Below are 14,067 nucleotides of genomic sequence, written 5' to 3'. Positions count from 1 at the left end.
CCTCAGCTGGACAGCACGGATGCAGTTTATCACCTACAAAATATGCAGAGTGCATTTGAGGAACTTTTAAAGTTAGCCTTCTCCAGCATGACTAGAGAAAACTGGCATGGAGTAGTTCTTCCAGCCATTCTAATTTCAAATCTGAAGGTTTGAGTGGAAGAACATCTTTCTCCCTTATTTACAGTCTCTTTACAGAGAGATAAAGTTATGCATTAATTCAATGTCAATTATCAAGATGTTGACTAATTCCATATAGTAAGCTCCAATTTTAATTTTTTTTTAACCTAAATTTGCTGATAGTAGAAAAAAATCTGAAAGTACATGACGGTAGTGCCTAATCTTTGCTATGCTAACAGCATTAGGATGACAAAAATCCTCCTCTAATTCCCTGTCTTGGTCTATTTCATACTCTTAGTGGATTTAACTTAAAGAAAAGGCCTTATTAAAGGTTCAATTATATTTAATCTTATTTTGCAACAAATACTGTACAAAAAAATTATCTGCTCCAATTTTAAATTTTTCTCGACTAGCCTCTGCTACTGCACACGCATTACAGCTATTCACTACTGTTCATAAACCTAAAAGCACCCATATCACTTCCTTCTTGAATACACGACGCTTGTGCAACCCCAACAGGTGTATTTCAGTTTACTACATCTCCCTGGAGCAAAGCAGCTACACGGGCGGCGTGCCCCACCGCGTGGCTGGAGCTGGTACCACAGAAGAACCCTCCCTCCTATCGGAGACGTTTCAATCAAGCCTGGAATTACCTTCTCTTCTCAGATGCCACACGCTCTACTTGTATACAGCTAGCGAGACAAAAGAATTATACAGTAACCACTCGATCTCCACAGCAAAGGTTTTTTCATAAGCTATAGCTCCCTGGCTGAACAAGTCTGATAAGAACTACTCTCTTACATCTGGTTTAAGCCTCACGTACCCAGCAACAACTTCTGCCCTTCTGACCAGCAGATGATGCATCTCAAACAGCTCTTTTATACATAAACTTTGAAGAATTACTGTACTGCTACTTTGAATTACTTTGAAGAATTACTCATCTGCTACAGTTTGAAATAAGTTTTATAACTCGACATCAATTTAGGTATTGAAGTAAAACAAAACATCCAGACCCAAATAAGAAATAAAGATACTAGATCCAGAATCAAGAAGCAATGAATAATGCCCAAAAATGTAGGCAGATTTCTTGTTTGTTGTGATCCACTTTTTTATATATAAATGGAACAAACCTCTTTGTCTTGAGCTCTTTCCCTAAATACTTGCCCTGGAAGATCTGGAAATTTTAATAAAAATTTTTAATGATGTAATCCATTGAAAAAGCCCAACAGGAAAATTAACTTTCTTTTATATTCTCAGTATAAGCAAAATACACATTGCTTCCCCCCAGCACTATGTTCAAAAGTCACCAAGATGGGAAAAAAAAAAGTCATCAGCAAGTTACCACTGGTTTTGTGTAGTGAAAAGCTTCTAAAGCAGCAGCAATAGGAGTCAGTGTTACAACTGAGAAATCAGACTGGTACTGGCTCATGCAAACTAGCTCAACCTGAAAAAAAGTTCAAAGAAAAAAAATTAACTATTTGTATTAGTTACTTAATTTGCTATCTTTAGCTTAACACTTTGTACAGAAAACAATAAAGATCCTGATGCTTCAGAGTATAATCAGTGATTTTGTCACTTAAACAATCCTAACAGGAAGGACACTGGTTAAAGTTTTCTTCTTTGATGTATTAATCACACCACCTTTGAGTTTCCTGTTTATGACTGAACTTTACAGTTAAGAGTTTAGTTGTTTTAGCTGCCCTTTTCAGTCCCTATTAATAAAGTGTCAACATGGAAACAGGCAACTGAAACTAGCCAGGCTCATTGCCTCCTAGTAACCTGGAACTATATTGATGGAATTCAATTTTGACTGCTTGCATTAATATATTAAAACCATAACTTCAGAGATAGTGGATTAAATGTTAAGTTTTGTTAGAGTTATATAGAATATGAAATTCTGTTTAACATTATTTGAGGAAATTTATCCTCATAGTTTCAGGGTTTTTTTCCCCCCTCAAGCTAGTAGAAATACAGGAAACCAATTCTTTTTACATTCCAGGACCACAGTAAGACAGGCATCAACTCTGACTACCAAAAAAAAAAATCAAAATAACCTATTTCTATACTGAACTAGTGCTCCAATATGGATATTAGCCCATTTCAGTGATGCAGCTTGTAGAACACTGGAATTTTGGACAAGTGCTATTCACTCATTGAGCAATCTGTTCACTTTGTGAACTAGAAGAGAATTACCCACGCAACCCAATTAAAAGTATTTGCCTTGTACACTCAAATCTGTAACCTAAGACTTCAGCTATGCGCTAGAGCCTCAGTACAAGTAACATGCCTTATGTTTCAACACTCCTACAGTTATTGAATAACTGGGTATCTAAAGAGGCTATGGTTTGGCTCATCACTTAAATCCCACTAAGTCTGTTAAACAGGCTGTCATATTAAGCCTTCCTTTCAAGCATAAAATTCTTCAAAGTTTAACTTGACATTATTTGTTAGGCAACAGAGTGTTTCCTGATTTTGGCCACTTCCAGAGATGATCAAGTGTTAGACACATGCAAGGACAAACTCCTTTACTGGATGCTCACGTAGCAGCTTGCGCTAGGAAAAAGATTCTTAAGGGCAAACTCTTCTGCCTAGCACAAAACACAACACAAAATCAGCCTACAAATTAATGCACTCGTGTGAAAACAAAGTGATCAAAGCAGCAGCAGATTTAGCTTTCCAGTTACTTGTAAGACATTGCTATCAATCCTGGTTTAAGATAGCCCAACTGACTGTTGTCAAAACTCAGGCGAAAGAAAGTGACCAGTACTACCAATTCAGGTCACAAAAACAACTGGCTTTTGTGGTTTAGGAAGGTGAACGCAGAAGAAAAAAAACCACCACAAACCAACCACTGTCTCAGCACTGTTTTCTCCATCAGTTTAGACTAAGAATGCATTAGCAACACAACAGAATCATTTCTAAGGGAAAAAGACAAAAACTTTGCCTCTCTTATGCCTGCAAGTTACCGTACAACAGACTTCAATCTTCTTGGCGTAGATTTCCATTTGTTGTAGAGAAATGTTCTCAAGTGTCTCTAAAAGATTCTCTGTTGAAATCCTGAGGGATCTAAGGGCAATCCTAGCTTTCCTAAGGTCTCAAACACTCCTTCACTTAAACATAGTGAGTAGCAAAACATTTCCTCTGCTAGTTTCTTGAACTAACACTTTTGCCTTACTTATTTTGCACATGCACTAGTTCTCCAACTACTCTAATACAAGCCTTTGGGCTTGAACACAGCTTTATCACGGAACTAGGAACAGCAAATGCACCTCCTCCTGCTTTTGAAAGTGAAAGCTGAGCATGGTCTGTAGTAAGTCACTAGAAGAGTTTGAAACCAGAGATCCTAGTGAGGGGAAAAAAACATGTACAGAGAACACAACCACTCCTACTATTAATCTGCTCTAACCATACAGCAGTCAGGTGAGTAGAACAAAGCAGGTATTGCAACAAAGGATGTCAGTACTGATAATGGTAGAGCTCCAATACACTGATGTATTTGGTAGAGGTTCTTACAACAAAGTTTTACTCAATACTTGACTAAAGTGTTAAAAATTTATTTTGCCTAAACTTAACTAGTGCAAAACTTCTAAGAAGTGTTACAGTTAAGGAACTTCCAACTGAGGAACCTGCATATGTGTATTAAGGCTACTTGTATTATTTATAACCAGCAATTGACACTAAAATGTGACAGACCAAGTATAATACTGCAACAAGTGGACTTAAGTTCACTCCCAAAACATTGCAAGTTGAAGAGATTACAGCAGGCCTAGTATTACCGCCTGCTTCAGAGCTGGTTTTGTGGACTTGGAAGTAATACTGAAGACTACAAAGCAAAGCTCATAGCAGTTAGACTAGTCTTCAGCTACTTCGCTTTTCATAAATCTTTTCCGCTGTTCCGATTCATACTAATGCTAGTACCCATGTGCAGCAGGCAAGTTGTAAAGATGACACAAACACACTATGAAACAATACAAATACCACTTCAGTGCTGCTGGTTTTCCTTCTTAAGGTATATCAATACTGCAGAACTACTGATGTTTTCAAAATTAATTTGTGTGTTTTTAAGCAGCGCATTTTCAGAAGTGAGATGGCCTGAAGACAAAAAAAAGCTACTACACCTAGTAGAGCAGCAGCAGATAGTCAAGCTAGCAATATTAACCACGATACGCACAGGTAAATTAGTAACCACTACAGGCAAGAACCTACAATATGAAGTTAAAGCAAGATGATGCAGCAAGAAGATTCAATGGAATGTTAAGTGGGAGCTTGTCTTTTCACAAACTAAGTGTATGACATTCCTTATTTTCATTAAGGAATTTCAGATCCTAGATACCACAACTCAGCTTCTCATCAACTAGCTAAAAACCCACAAAACCCCCCCACATAAAACTCCAATTCACACTAACTTAAAAACAAATCCTTTACAACAGTATTGCAGAATAATCATAGTCCACTTTTTGCTAGACTGTACCAGAATAGTTAAATATTCAAATAGATGTACACAAACATCAAAGTTAAAAGGAATAAATGAAATGCTCCACTTTATTAAGAAACCAAAAATACAAAACTGAAGAGTTCAAGGCTTCATGTACTCAAACACTACTGAAAAATGGTATCTTAAACTTATATTTTGTTTACTAGCAGTACTAATATTGACCAAGATTAATCTCTACAAGATAGTGTTAAAGTTGACATTTTCCACCATTTGTGCTGTAATAAGCTAAGAGTTTCAAATTAAGAACTTGGTGCAGTTACAGTAAAGTCTAGATATTTATATAAATGTTGGTTTAGTTAATATGCTGTTTCGTAGCCAAGAGCTTTTTAGCTCTAGCTACAGCTGTTTTCTAGTTAGTGAATTTTAAGATGCTTAGAGTTTGTTTCATCAGCTATAGCCCTACTGAATGATGTTCCATGCAAAGATACAGCTTTTAAGTCACCTAAGAGACCTAGATGCCATTTGTTTCTGGCTACTAAAAATACAGAGTTCTGTGAAGGCATATTGTAGAACATACTAAAAGTTAAGAGTTGAGACTGTATCCAATGGCAGCATATGCAAGCTGAACTACACTTTGCTCTCGACACCCTGCAGACCACAAACATTCTCATTTGCATGGGAATGTTGATCCAGTCACACTTACCAGTCAAGTGTTCACTGCTTATTTTTACCTGGCAGTTAGTTCAGCTCTCCTTAGGTGCTTTAATTATATGCTTCAGGAAATCAATGGAAGGTTAACTGTTAGCTCTGATTTAGCAAAAGGAGCATAACATGAGAAGCAGGAGGGAAAAGGAGAACAGAGAATGGGAAATGCAGTAGACAACCAAGTATTAGCTTCAATTGAAGAACAGAAGACATTCTGAAGAGTTTTCTTAACAATGCATGAAAGTTCACTTGCTTAGAGATACTTGAAATACAACTTTATTATCTAAACAAAAAAGAATGGGAATGACAGAAACAAGATTTACCACTTAACACTCTGATGTGACTGCAGCAGTCTTATATTTGAAACTCAAAAGGGGAAGTAATTGCAGTCCAAAAAACAGCTAAATATGCAGGTCCAAAATATGAAGTTTTTTGTTTGTGGTTTTTTTTCATTTGTTTTGTTTTTTTTTTTAAACTGCCACATTCACTCCGAAGCCCATTCATCTCTTTCAGCATCCCAAAGATTAAGCACATGTTCTGCTCAGCTAGATAATAAAGTGGCAAACACGCTGCACCACTGACATCACAGGACAGTTGCCTATAAAACTAGACTTCTGACGCTGGGCTCCAGCTTCATCCCTCACAGGTCATCATCTTCATCTGGCAGTGCAGTGGTTTGAGCAATCTGGAAGAGAGAAGTTACACTTAAGAACTGCTCTTCGGTTACTTGCCCCAGCAGTCCAAACACTAGTTATTGAGCATGTATTTCATCTTTGTGCCCCTTCTCACTTACCTGTAAGTCTTGCTCATACTGTGCTGCCAGTGCTGGGTCCATAACAACTTCAGGTGGTGCAAGAGCAGGCATGGCCACAAACTCCAAGTTAGGATCTCCAATTAGCTTTCTAGCAAGCCAGAGGAAAGGCTTCTCAAAGTTGTAGTTACTCTTAGCTGAAATATCATAATACTGCAAAAAAGTACACATTAAACATTAAAGAAAAGACACTTTTAACTGATATTCAGGGCATACCAAGATTAACATGCACATAATCTAATCAGCTCTACTTTTACCTTAGTATTCTTTTTGACCACATGACTTCTGTTTATGCTCTCAGAAACAGTTATGGCCTAAGTGTCTAGAAACATATAGTTTCAGGCAAATAGGCTGAAATTGATAATTGAAAAGGTATCCAATCTATCTTTTTCCTGTGACTTGATCTACTTTAGTCTCACTTCTGTGACATCTGATGAGATTCTGAGCAGTGAAAGCCAAATGCACACAAGCTCTTTAAGAACTTATCATAGCTTCTACTCAAGACCAGTGATGATCGTCTTTAACATCATCACTTCCCCCTTCCCTGAAGTTAGGGTCAAGCAGCCAACAGGATGTAAAGTTGGAATATTATAGCCTGTAGTGACAAAGGCAGAACACTTGATTACTGCACAGAACCCAACTGCAGTCAGACCCCACAAATTTGATTCCTACAAACTCATGCCAACATACCTGGAGATTCTTCTTCCTGTGGAAGACAATGGATTTTGCCTTGACTTTTCTGTCCTTAATATCCACTTTGTTGCCACACAACACTATAGGGATGTTTTCACATACTCGTACCAGATCTCTGTGCCAATTAGGTACATTCTTGTAAGTAACTCTCGATGTTACATCAAACATTATGATGGCACACTGAGCTGCAAGAAAAGAATAGTCAAGAGTTGCATCAGGAGAGTAAGCACTTCCCTGTAAGATACGAGAGAGAAGAGGTACCCGCAGAAATCCCACATTAGGGTTAAGCATTTGCATTAACTTTTCCCTCCCAGCTTCATAGTTCTGACAGCCCATGTTCTGTTAACACAAGTTCAATGCACAAGTCCACAGAACTCGGCTCGCAACCATTCACCTCACATCTTGAATGCCCAATCTTAAACACCAGCTAGCTTTATCAATGCAACTGTCCCACTGAGTAACACGGCGTGACGTGGTACAAGAATATACAAGGATTACAAAAAACCAACTTTGATTTACACAAGTATTTGACAGAAATTGGTTGACACCCATTTAACTAATCTCAGACATCCTATAGAGGCTTTCAGGTAGGTTGAGAGCTTGTAGTCAACATCTCAGAATGCCCTTGTCCAGAACAGTTTTTCAAAGAACACGGGGGCTTGACTCAACCCTGATGCTTCTAAAGGAGAAGCAACAGTGTCAAACCCTAATAATCCCCTGCAAAAGTTTAAGGATACACAGGTGACTGAAGTACACACAGAACACAGCTTGGCCAAGCAGAAGTAAGGGACACTACCAGTACTTCTTCAGAAAGAAAACTAGACTCTGACATGGAGATGTACAATTTCGTCTCACATAAAATTTTCCAGTTTGTGTTACAATTCCTTGCCTCAGCACAGTACATTAATAACGATATAAACATGTAGTAACTGAAACACATTTTCATCTCTTAACCACTGAATTTTAGCAGCAACATCTTCTTAAAGGTACACCACTACTCTTCATTAATACCAAGTCTGCCATACCATACTGAAACACAATCTCAGAATACTCCTACATCAGTGCAAGTTGCCTAGCAAAATCACATCTACACAAAGAGTCTGAAGACCCAGAAACCAGCTCATCATTGCAAGCCACACTGACAGCTTTCAGAATGGCCAACATGACCAGAATGAAAGATTGAACTAAGAGGTAGACTATTCCCACACACACACACCGCCCCCCCTTACCTTGGATGTAATAGCCATCTCTCAGGCCACCAAATTTCTCTTGGCCAGCTGTGTCCCATACATTAAATTTAATAGGGCCTCTGTTAGTATGGAACACCAGAGGATGAACTTCAACACCCAGTGTTGCTATAGCAATAAGAAAAAGCAGTGCAGTTAGCAAGTCATGAATTGTACTTCTGATTATAATATATTAGATCTCAAACATTTCTTCAGACATACCTACATACTTCTTTTCAAATTCACCAGTCAAATGACGTTTTACAAATGTTGTTTTACCAGTGCCACCATCACCAACCAGGACAAGCTGTTGTAAATAAAGGCAAAAAAAAAGTCAGAGCAATACACTTCTAGAGACATTTATTGGTCAATTTTGTAGTAATAATTAGTATTTACACTAAGACTGTAGTCCTACAAGATGCTGTAAAGAGAAGATTGAATTCCTCATGAAGCTACTTGCTGTACTGGGACCCAATTTGTTAAGCCCATCATGCTGTAACTCTAGTCTGACTTATCTAGTTCCTGTAGCTGAAAACAACAACAGACTGTGAATATGGTTCTACTAAACTACAAGTGACTGAATTAAGAACATTTGGTGTTTTCAAACTGAATGTGACCATATTTAGAGAGGAACTCATTTAAGCACCCAAACTGAAGAAACCCACTGTAATTTTACAATTAAAATAACACTAAAACAACTGCACTACTCTAGCCAAGTATTCTAAGAAGCACAAGTAACCTTTCATGAAGCTGTCTTAAGGACTTCTGGCTGTTAAGATAACAAAAAACCCACCCCACACAACACCAGAAAATTCTGTTCTAAAACATTTTAAGTGTTCTTACCTAAAGAATTAATACACAGCAGAAAACAGACTATTCTAGTTCACTCTAAGCACTTTTTGCTGTGAACTTCACTTCTAAAAATTAGAAATCATTCTATAGGCAAAGCATCACTAAAGTTTATTACACTAACCTACAAGTAGCATCAGGGTGACACAGCGCAAGAGGATTTTTTTTATGCAAGTTACATGCTATACTATAGTAAACTAACTGCACCATTAAGGAAAGACCAGCACTTCAAAACCAAACCTACCATCCACGTTGGCAATCTAGAGTCGCTCGTAGTACTTGACTACTGAAGGGGGGGGGGGGGGGAAGCTCAAACCACTCCCTTACCTTAAACTGCACTTGGGGCTCTCCTTGGGCGGCCATGCTGGGTCTGCAGGGGAAATGGAAGCATGTGAGCTCACAACAGGCGAGCTGATTCAAGGCCGAGCCGGAAGGGGCCGGGCGCGGTTTTCAGTTCCCAAATCGCCTCCGAAGGCGCGTGCTCTGCGCGCCAGTCAGCGCGGCCGGCGGAGAGGCCGAGGCTCGGCCCACGCCGCCGCTCCCCCCCTCCTCTCCGGCATTACAGCGCGCGTGGTCCCGGGCCCATTCATGGGGCAGGAAACGCCTCCACGTCTCCCCGCATGCGGCGGGAGTGCGCGCGGTAATGGCGGCGGCACCTCCCCGCCCACCCCCGAAGCCCCGTAACGGTAGGCTGCCGCCGCACCCCTTTGGCTTTCGGGCTCCAAAAAGGAGAGACTGAGCCGCGGCCTGCGAAGGACACCTCAGCGAGACGGACCCCTGCCTCGCTCCACAGAACGTCCTCCCCAACCGCCCACAATCAGAATCCCATCCCTTACGAGAATCTGCCTTCTGATCAGGACAGCCCGGAGTCAGTCCTCTGGGGCTCCCGAGCGGAGCCCTCCCCCGGCCGGGCCTCAGCCTCCCCCCAGCCCCCACCAGCGGGCCTAACGCGCTCTCCCCGCCATGAGCCACCATGACTGAGCAGCGCGCGCCACCTCCCCTCCCCCCCGCAGACTCGGGCCGTTGGAGGCCCCGCTCCATTCCTCCTCCCGCCCTTTTATCTGGGACGGAGCGGAGCACGGCTCCTAGCCTCCCGCCTCTCCCATTCCGAGGGGCGAGGGGAGAAAAGACACCACGCAAGCCAGGTATCACATCCTGCAACGCTCTCTCAGGCCCGGCCTCACCCCAACCCACCTCCTATCCCTGTTCCTAGACACTAGCTAACGGTGACCGCCATCCCCACCGCTCACGCTTTTAAAAGTGGCCACGCTTCCCCCCACCCGCTCCTAGAAGGAAGAGGAGGAACGCCCCGACTCCGTTACCTCTCCCGAGCCTTCTCTCCGCGTCGCTCCCCTCAGTGACTGGGCGCTGGGAAGATGGCGGAAGCGCGGTTCAAATACCCGGAGAGCGACGCCGCGCGGCCACCGGGAGGGGGAGGGGCCGCCCGTCACGTGGGAAGGGGCGGGCGCGCGGGCGCCGGGCGCGCGACTTCTCGGACGTTGCTCAGCGGCGGCCGTAGGCGCGGGGCCTGAGGGGGCACGTGCTGAGCCCTGAGCGGGGCGGGCAGCTGGGTCCTGCCTCCCGCCGCGGGCGGCAGCGGCCTGGCGACGTTTAGCCCGTTAGATATAAAGGGAGCGGGGGAGCGGCTCCTTCGTGGTGTGGGCAGCAGGGCGCGCGGGCCCCGCCGCCGGCCACAGCAGGTTCCAGCCCGCTGAACTGCCTTCCGCCCGGCGCCGGCCCCTGCAGCCCCCGGCTGTTAGAGAGCGGGCTCGGCCCCGGCATCTAAGTGGCACCTTCGGCTGTAAAGCCCAAGGATTGCTGGTGGGGGTCGAGGCTGAGCTGCTCGGGGAACTCAGCGGTCTCCCTGTTTAATCATTAAAATCGCATCAGAAAGTGTTTTAGTCAGCTGATAATACCCTTTCTGCGGACAAAGTTTAAAAATTGTATGGAGTTCGTTAGAAAAGCTTTTAAACTGCCTCCAGCACGGTTTAATAAGGTCTTTAAAAGCAGCAGGACAATTTAACTGAACAGCTTAAAACGGCTGTGTTCAAAGGGACTTTCCTTAAATCTACCTTACGACCATTATTTTCGGTTCTTCATGCAAGTCAATCTGCGTTCACTGGAGAGTGCGCTACTGAAAACAAAAGTTGTTTTGGAAGCCCTGCATTTAAAATAGTTCTCTGAGCTCTCAAGTCCAAATTTCAGTGGAACAAAGTTGTTTAAAAACTGACTTTCAAAGAATGTGTTTTGCATAGATCTATAAATACCAAGTTCATGGGTTCACACTGACTTTTAAGGCGTCTGATTTTTTTTACTCTAGTATACTTAAAAACTTCTATGTGATCTGTATAGTGCACCCCATAATCTAGAACAAATAAATGATTTTTTAAAATATCGATGGATTGAATTAACATAGAAAATACTTAATGGTAGGTGATGTATACAAACATAGCTTATTTCTTGTTCATTTCCTACAGACATAGAGGCAACGCATACAGAAAGTTTTGCAAGAGTGGTTGCACTCTGCTGTAGCTTTCGCTTGTTTGATAGTGTAATACCAATCCAAATGTTGCATAAGATTTTCTTTGTTGGAAATATCACTGGCTTGTGGAACTTGCTTTCCCTTTTTTGGATGAGTTGGTTTGTTGGTTTTTTTAGTATTTTTGCTGATCGCCTCTAGGTGTCAGGAAGAATGTTTTTCAGAATATGTAACATCTTAATTTTTTCTCAGCACAATGGTATATTTAAAAAACCCTTGTGAATTCCACCTCTCTTCTTGACAAATAGGCATGCATTTATAAATAGGAGCCCATAAAGCCACATTAGTGGAGTTCGGCAGGTTTTAAGAATATAAACACTTCCAGGGGAAGAAAAAAAAAAAAAAGAAAAAAAGCAATCTGTAACTGTGTATAGAACACTATGTAGTTTAGAAACTTCTCAATATTGTTACAAATGTACTAGTAAAGTACTTTTTTTCCTGCAAAAAAAATGGTAATATATCTGATACTTTAATTTGGAATAAAATAGATTTATAATTATTAAGTCCCCTATCGTAGCATTTTTGCTCCTGGCAAATATCTATTTTGTTGTTACGAAGATAAATTACTCCATGGAATCTAATTTTTATCATCTGTTTTATCATCATGTATCAGTAAGTGTTCAGTTCCGAGGATGCACAAAACATGCTCCAGATAACCCCATTCAGCAAAGGCCACAGAACACTTCCAAGCAGTCATCAGCAGTGTTAGATCACTCTAAAAGATTAGAATCCATAAGATATCACTAGGTAATCAGCAGAATAATTACGTTTAAAAGATCTTTACATTTCCTATATCTTGACTCAGGTCAGCTGTGAACAAACTTAGCGACTCACTGATGGAGATAACGCACAAGTAAAAGGCAGCCTTTACTAAGTACATATCTGAAGATGCAAATGAGGAATGTTACAAAAGATAGTACTGGAGATAAACAGAGTCACAGACCTAAACAGCATATTTGAATGTAACTGCTATATTAGCAGGAAGCAAAATCATTTCGTAAACTATAAATGAAGGCAACAATATATGCAGGCAAGCAATGAAAAGGAACATAATTGTACTTCCCAGTTAAAGCAGTGACTGCGGAAATGTCTCTGGAATATGAGCTCAAGCAGGAATGGAGGTCTGCACGCTGGTGTTCAAGGCGACACAGGAAATTATACTAAAAGGTTTGAAGAGGAAATTAGTCACTTTCAGCATGGATAGGAAGAATGGATCATACAGTAGCAAAATTGAATCAAAATATGTATTCAAAAGACAAACTATTCATTTTTTCACCAAGTAAAACATGTCTGACTCTAGGTTTCGTTAAGAGACTACGCTCTTGGAAAATAAGCATTTACTAGGTCAATGATGAAGGGCAGATGTAGATGTAAATTTTTTCAGAAAAAAAAATCAGCAATTTATCATCATTAAAGCAGCTTACATTGCTAGTTCAGGATCTTTAAATTCCTGATCCAGCACTGGAATAAAATTCTTTAAATACATGAGGAAAATGACACATTGGATTTTTATGCTCAGTATCCAAAAGTAACATTTTTAGAATTTACAGCTGCTGAACATGTAGTCTAGAAGATAAAGTCTGTATGTGATAGAACTGAGATACTAATAATTACATCTAATTGACTATAGTCTGAAGTAGCACCTTTTAGCAAGCACCTAAGAACACAATACCATGGAGGGTTTTCAGCCTTCCATAGTATGTACATGCTCTATGTCCCAGAAACTGCCAGGCCTGTAAGACATACCTGTTATTGTACAGATTTAGGACTTGGGCAAAGTTTTGGTGTTTTACTAGAGCCCTAAACATCACTAACAGGCTATGTTTGTCAACATGTTTTAGTTGCAGAGTTAAAGTAAGTCGATGAGCCATCGTCTGCTCCATTGGAATGGGTGTGTATAGCTTTTTTTTTTTCATTTCCAGTCATGATATGCATCACTCATAGCTGTTCTGCGGGTGAACAGCAGGCTGCAAGCCATAGCTTAATATTATGAAATGGCAAAGGGACGTGCCTGCGGCCTGTGATGAACAGAAGTGTCGGCAAAGAGAGGACACAGTCTGTACGCTTTTTGGACTAAACATGAATTACACAAAGTCCAACTGCAGCCTACCCACATCCCATACCAGAAAAGAATTAAATAAAATTCAACTAAAAAAGAATCGTATCACAACTTTTTACAACTTTCTCTCACGACAGTCTCCCAAAACTGCGTGTATTGTAATTTCTGGTTGGGGTACGCCCAGCAGCGCTGCTTCCTTGGATGGGGGTTTCCTTGTGCGTACCCGTGGTACCCTTCATCCCCTCAGCTCTCCAACACCGAGCGTTCCTCTCTTTTGAAGCGCCCCTCTTCAACATTTACGTGGCGGTACTCTGCTCAGTCCTACCTTCCTGACCGCTCTCGCCCGCTCTGTCACGGCGTCCCCTCCGCCGCCGGTGAGCGGGGAAGGGCGGGCGCAGCGGCGGAGTTACCTCAGGACGGCGGCACAGCTACCCCCGCCCGCGCGGCCGGCCGCGCCGTTACGTCAGCAGCGCGAGGCGTGTTCCCCGAGGGAATAGTTGCCGCGCGGCGCCGCCGGGGCGTGGGGACATATTCTCCTCCCTGCCCCTTCCGCTGCATGCGCGGCCTGTGGTTGCCGTGACATTGGGCGGTGGCTGGGGGCGCGGGCTCCGCCTCTCGCACCGCGGAAGGAGA

The 14,067-nt window shown here is 41.9% G+C and overlaps 1 protein-coding gene across 1 annotated transcript; it reads right to left on the bottom strand.

Annotated features, from left to right (window-relative positions):
• Positions 1 to 4,631: 4,631 nt before the first annotated feature.
• RAN (RAN, member RAS oncogene family) lies at positions 4,632 to 13,975 on the bottom strand. Its single transcript, XM_075769603.1, has 8 exons — positions 13,760 to 13,975; positions 10,159 to 12,535; positions 9,164 to 9,206; positions 8,210 to 8,294; positions 7,991 to 8,116; positions 6,759 to 6,946; positions 6,051 to 6,221; positions 4,632 to 5,942 (listed from the first exon to the last, which is right to left on the bottom strand). Exons 3-8 carry the CDS (start codon positions 9,197 to 9,199, stop codon positions 5,898 to 5,900), a joined length of 651 nt encoding a protein of 216 aa, XP_075625718.1. The 5' UTR covers positions 9,200 to 9,206; positions 10,159 to 12,535; positions 13,760 to 13,975; the 3' UTR covers positions 4,632 to 5,897.
• Positions 13,976 to 14,067: the final 92 nt, after the last annotated feature.

Source organism: Balearica regulorum, chromosome 17 (assembly GCF_011004875.1).
Source record: "Balearica regulorum gibbericeps isolate bBalReg1 chromosome 17, bBalReg1.pri, whole genome shotgun sequence".
NCBI lineage: Eukaryota > Metazoa > Chordata > Aves > Gruiformes > Gruidae > Balearica > Balearica regulorum.
Note: the sequence above shows the minus strand (reverse complement) of the source record. Positions and strands in the feature narration are given on the sequence as shown.

What these genes read in the sequence shown, in the direction of transcription:
- RAN (XM_075769603.1), bottom strand. Translation starts at nt 9,199, where the DNA reads ATGGCCGCCCAAGGAGAGCCCCAAGTGCAGTTTAAG. An exon ending in AGATGGCTATTACATCCAAG is followed by an intron (nt 6,947 to 7,990) that starts GTAAGGGGGGGC and finishes CTTTTCTTGCAG; the next exon opens with CTCAGTGTGCCATCATAATG. An exon ending in AGTATGAGCAAGACTTACAG is followed by an intron (nt 5,943 to 6,050) that starts GTAAGTGAGAAG and finishes TCTCTCTTCCAG; the next exon opens with ATTGCTCAAACCACTGCACT.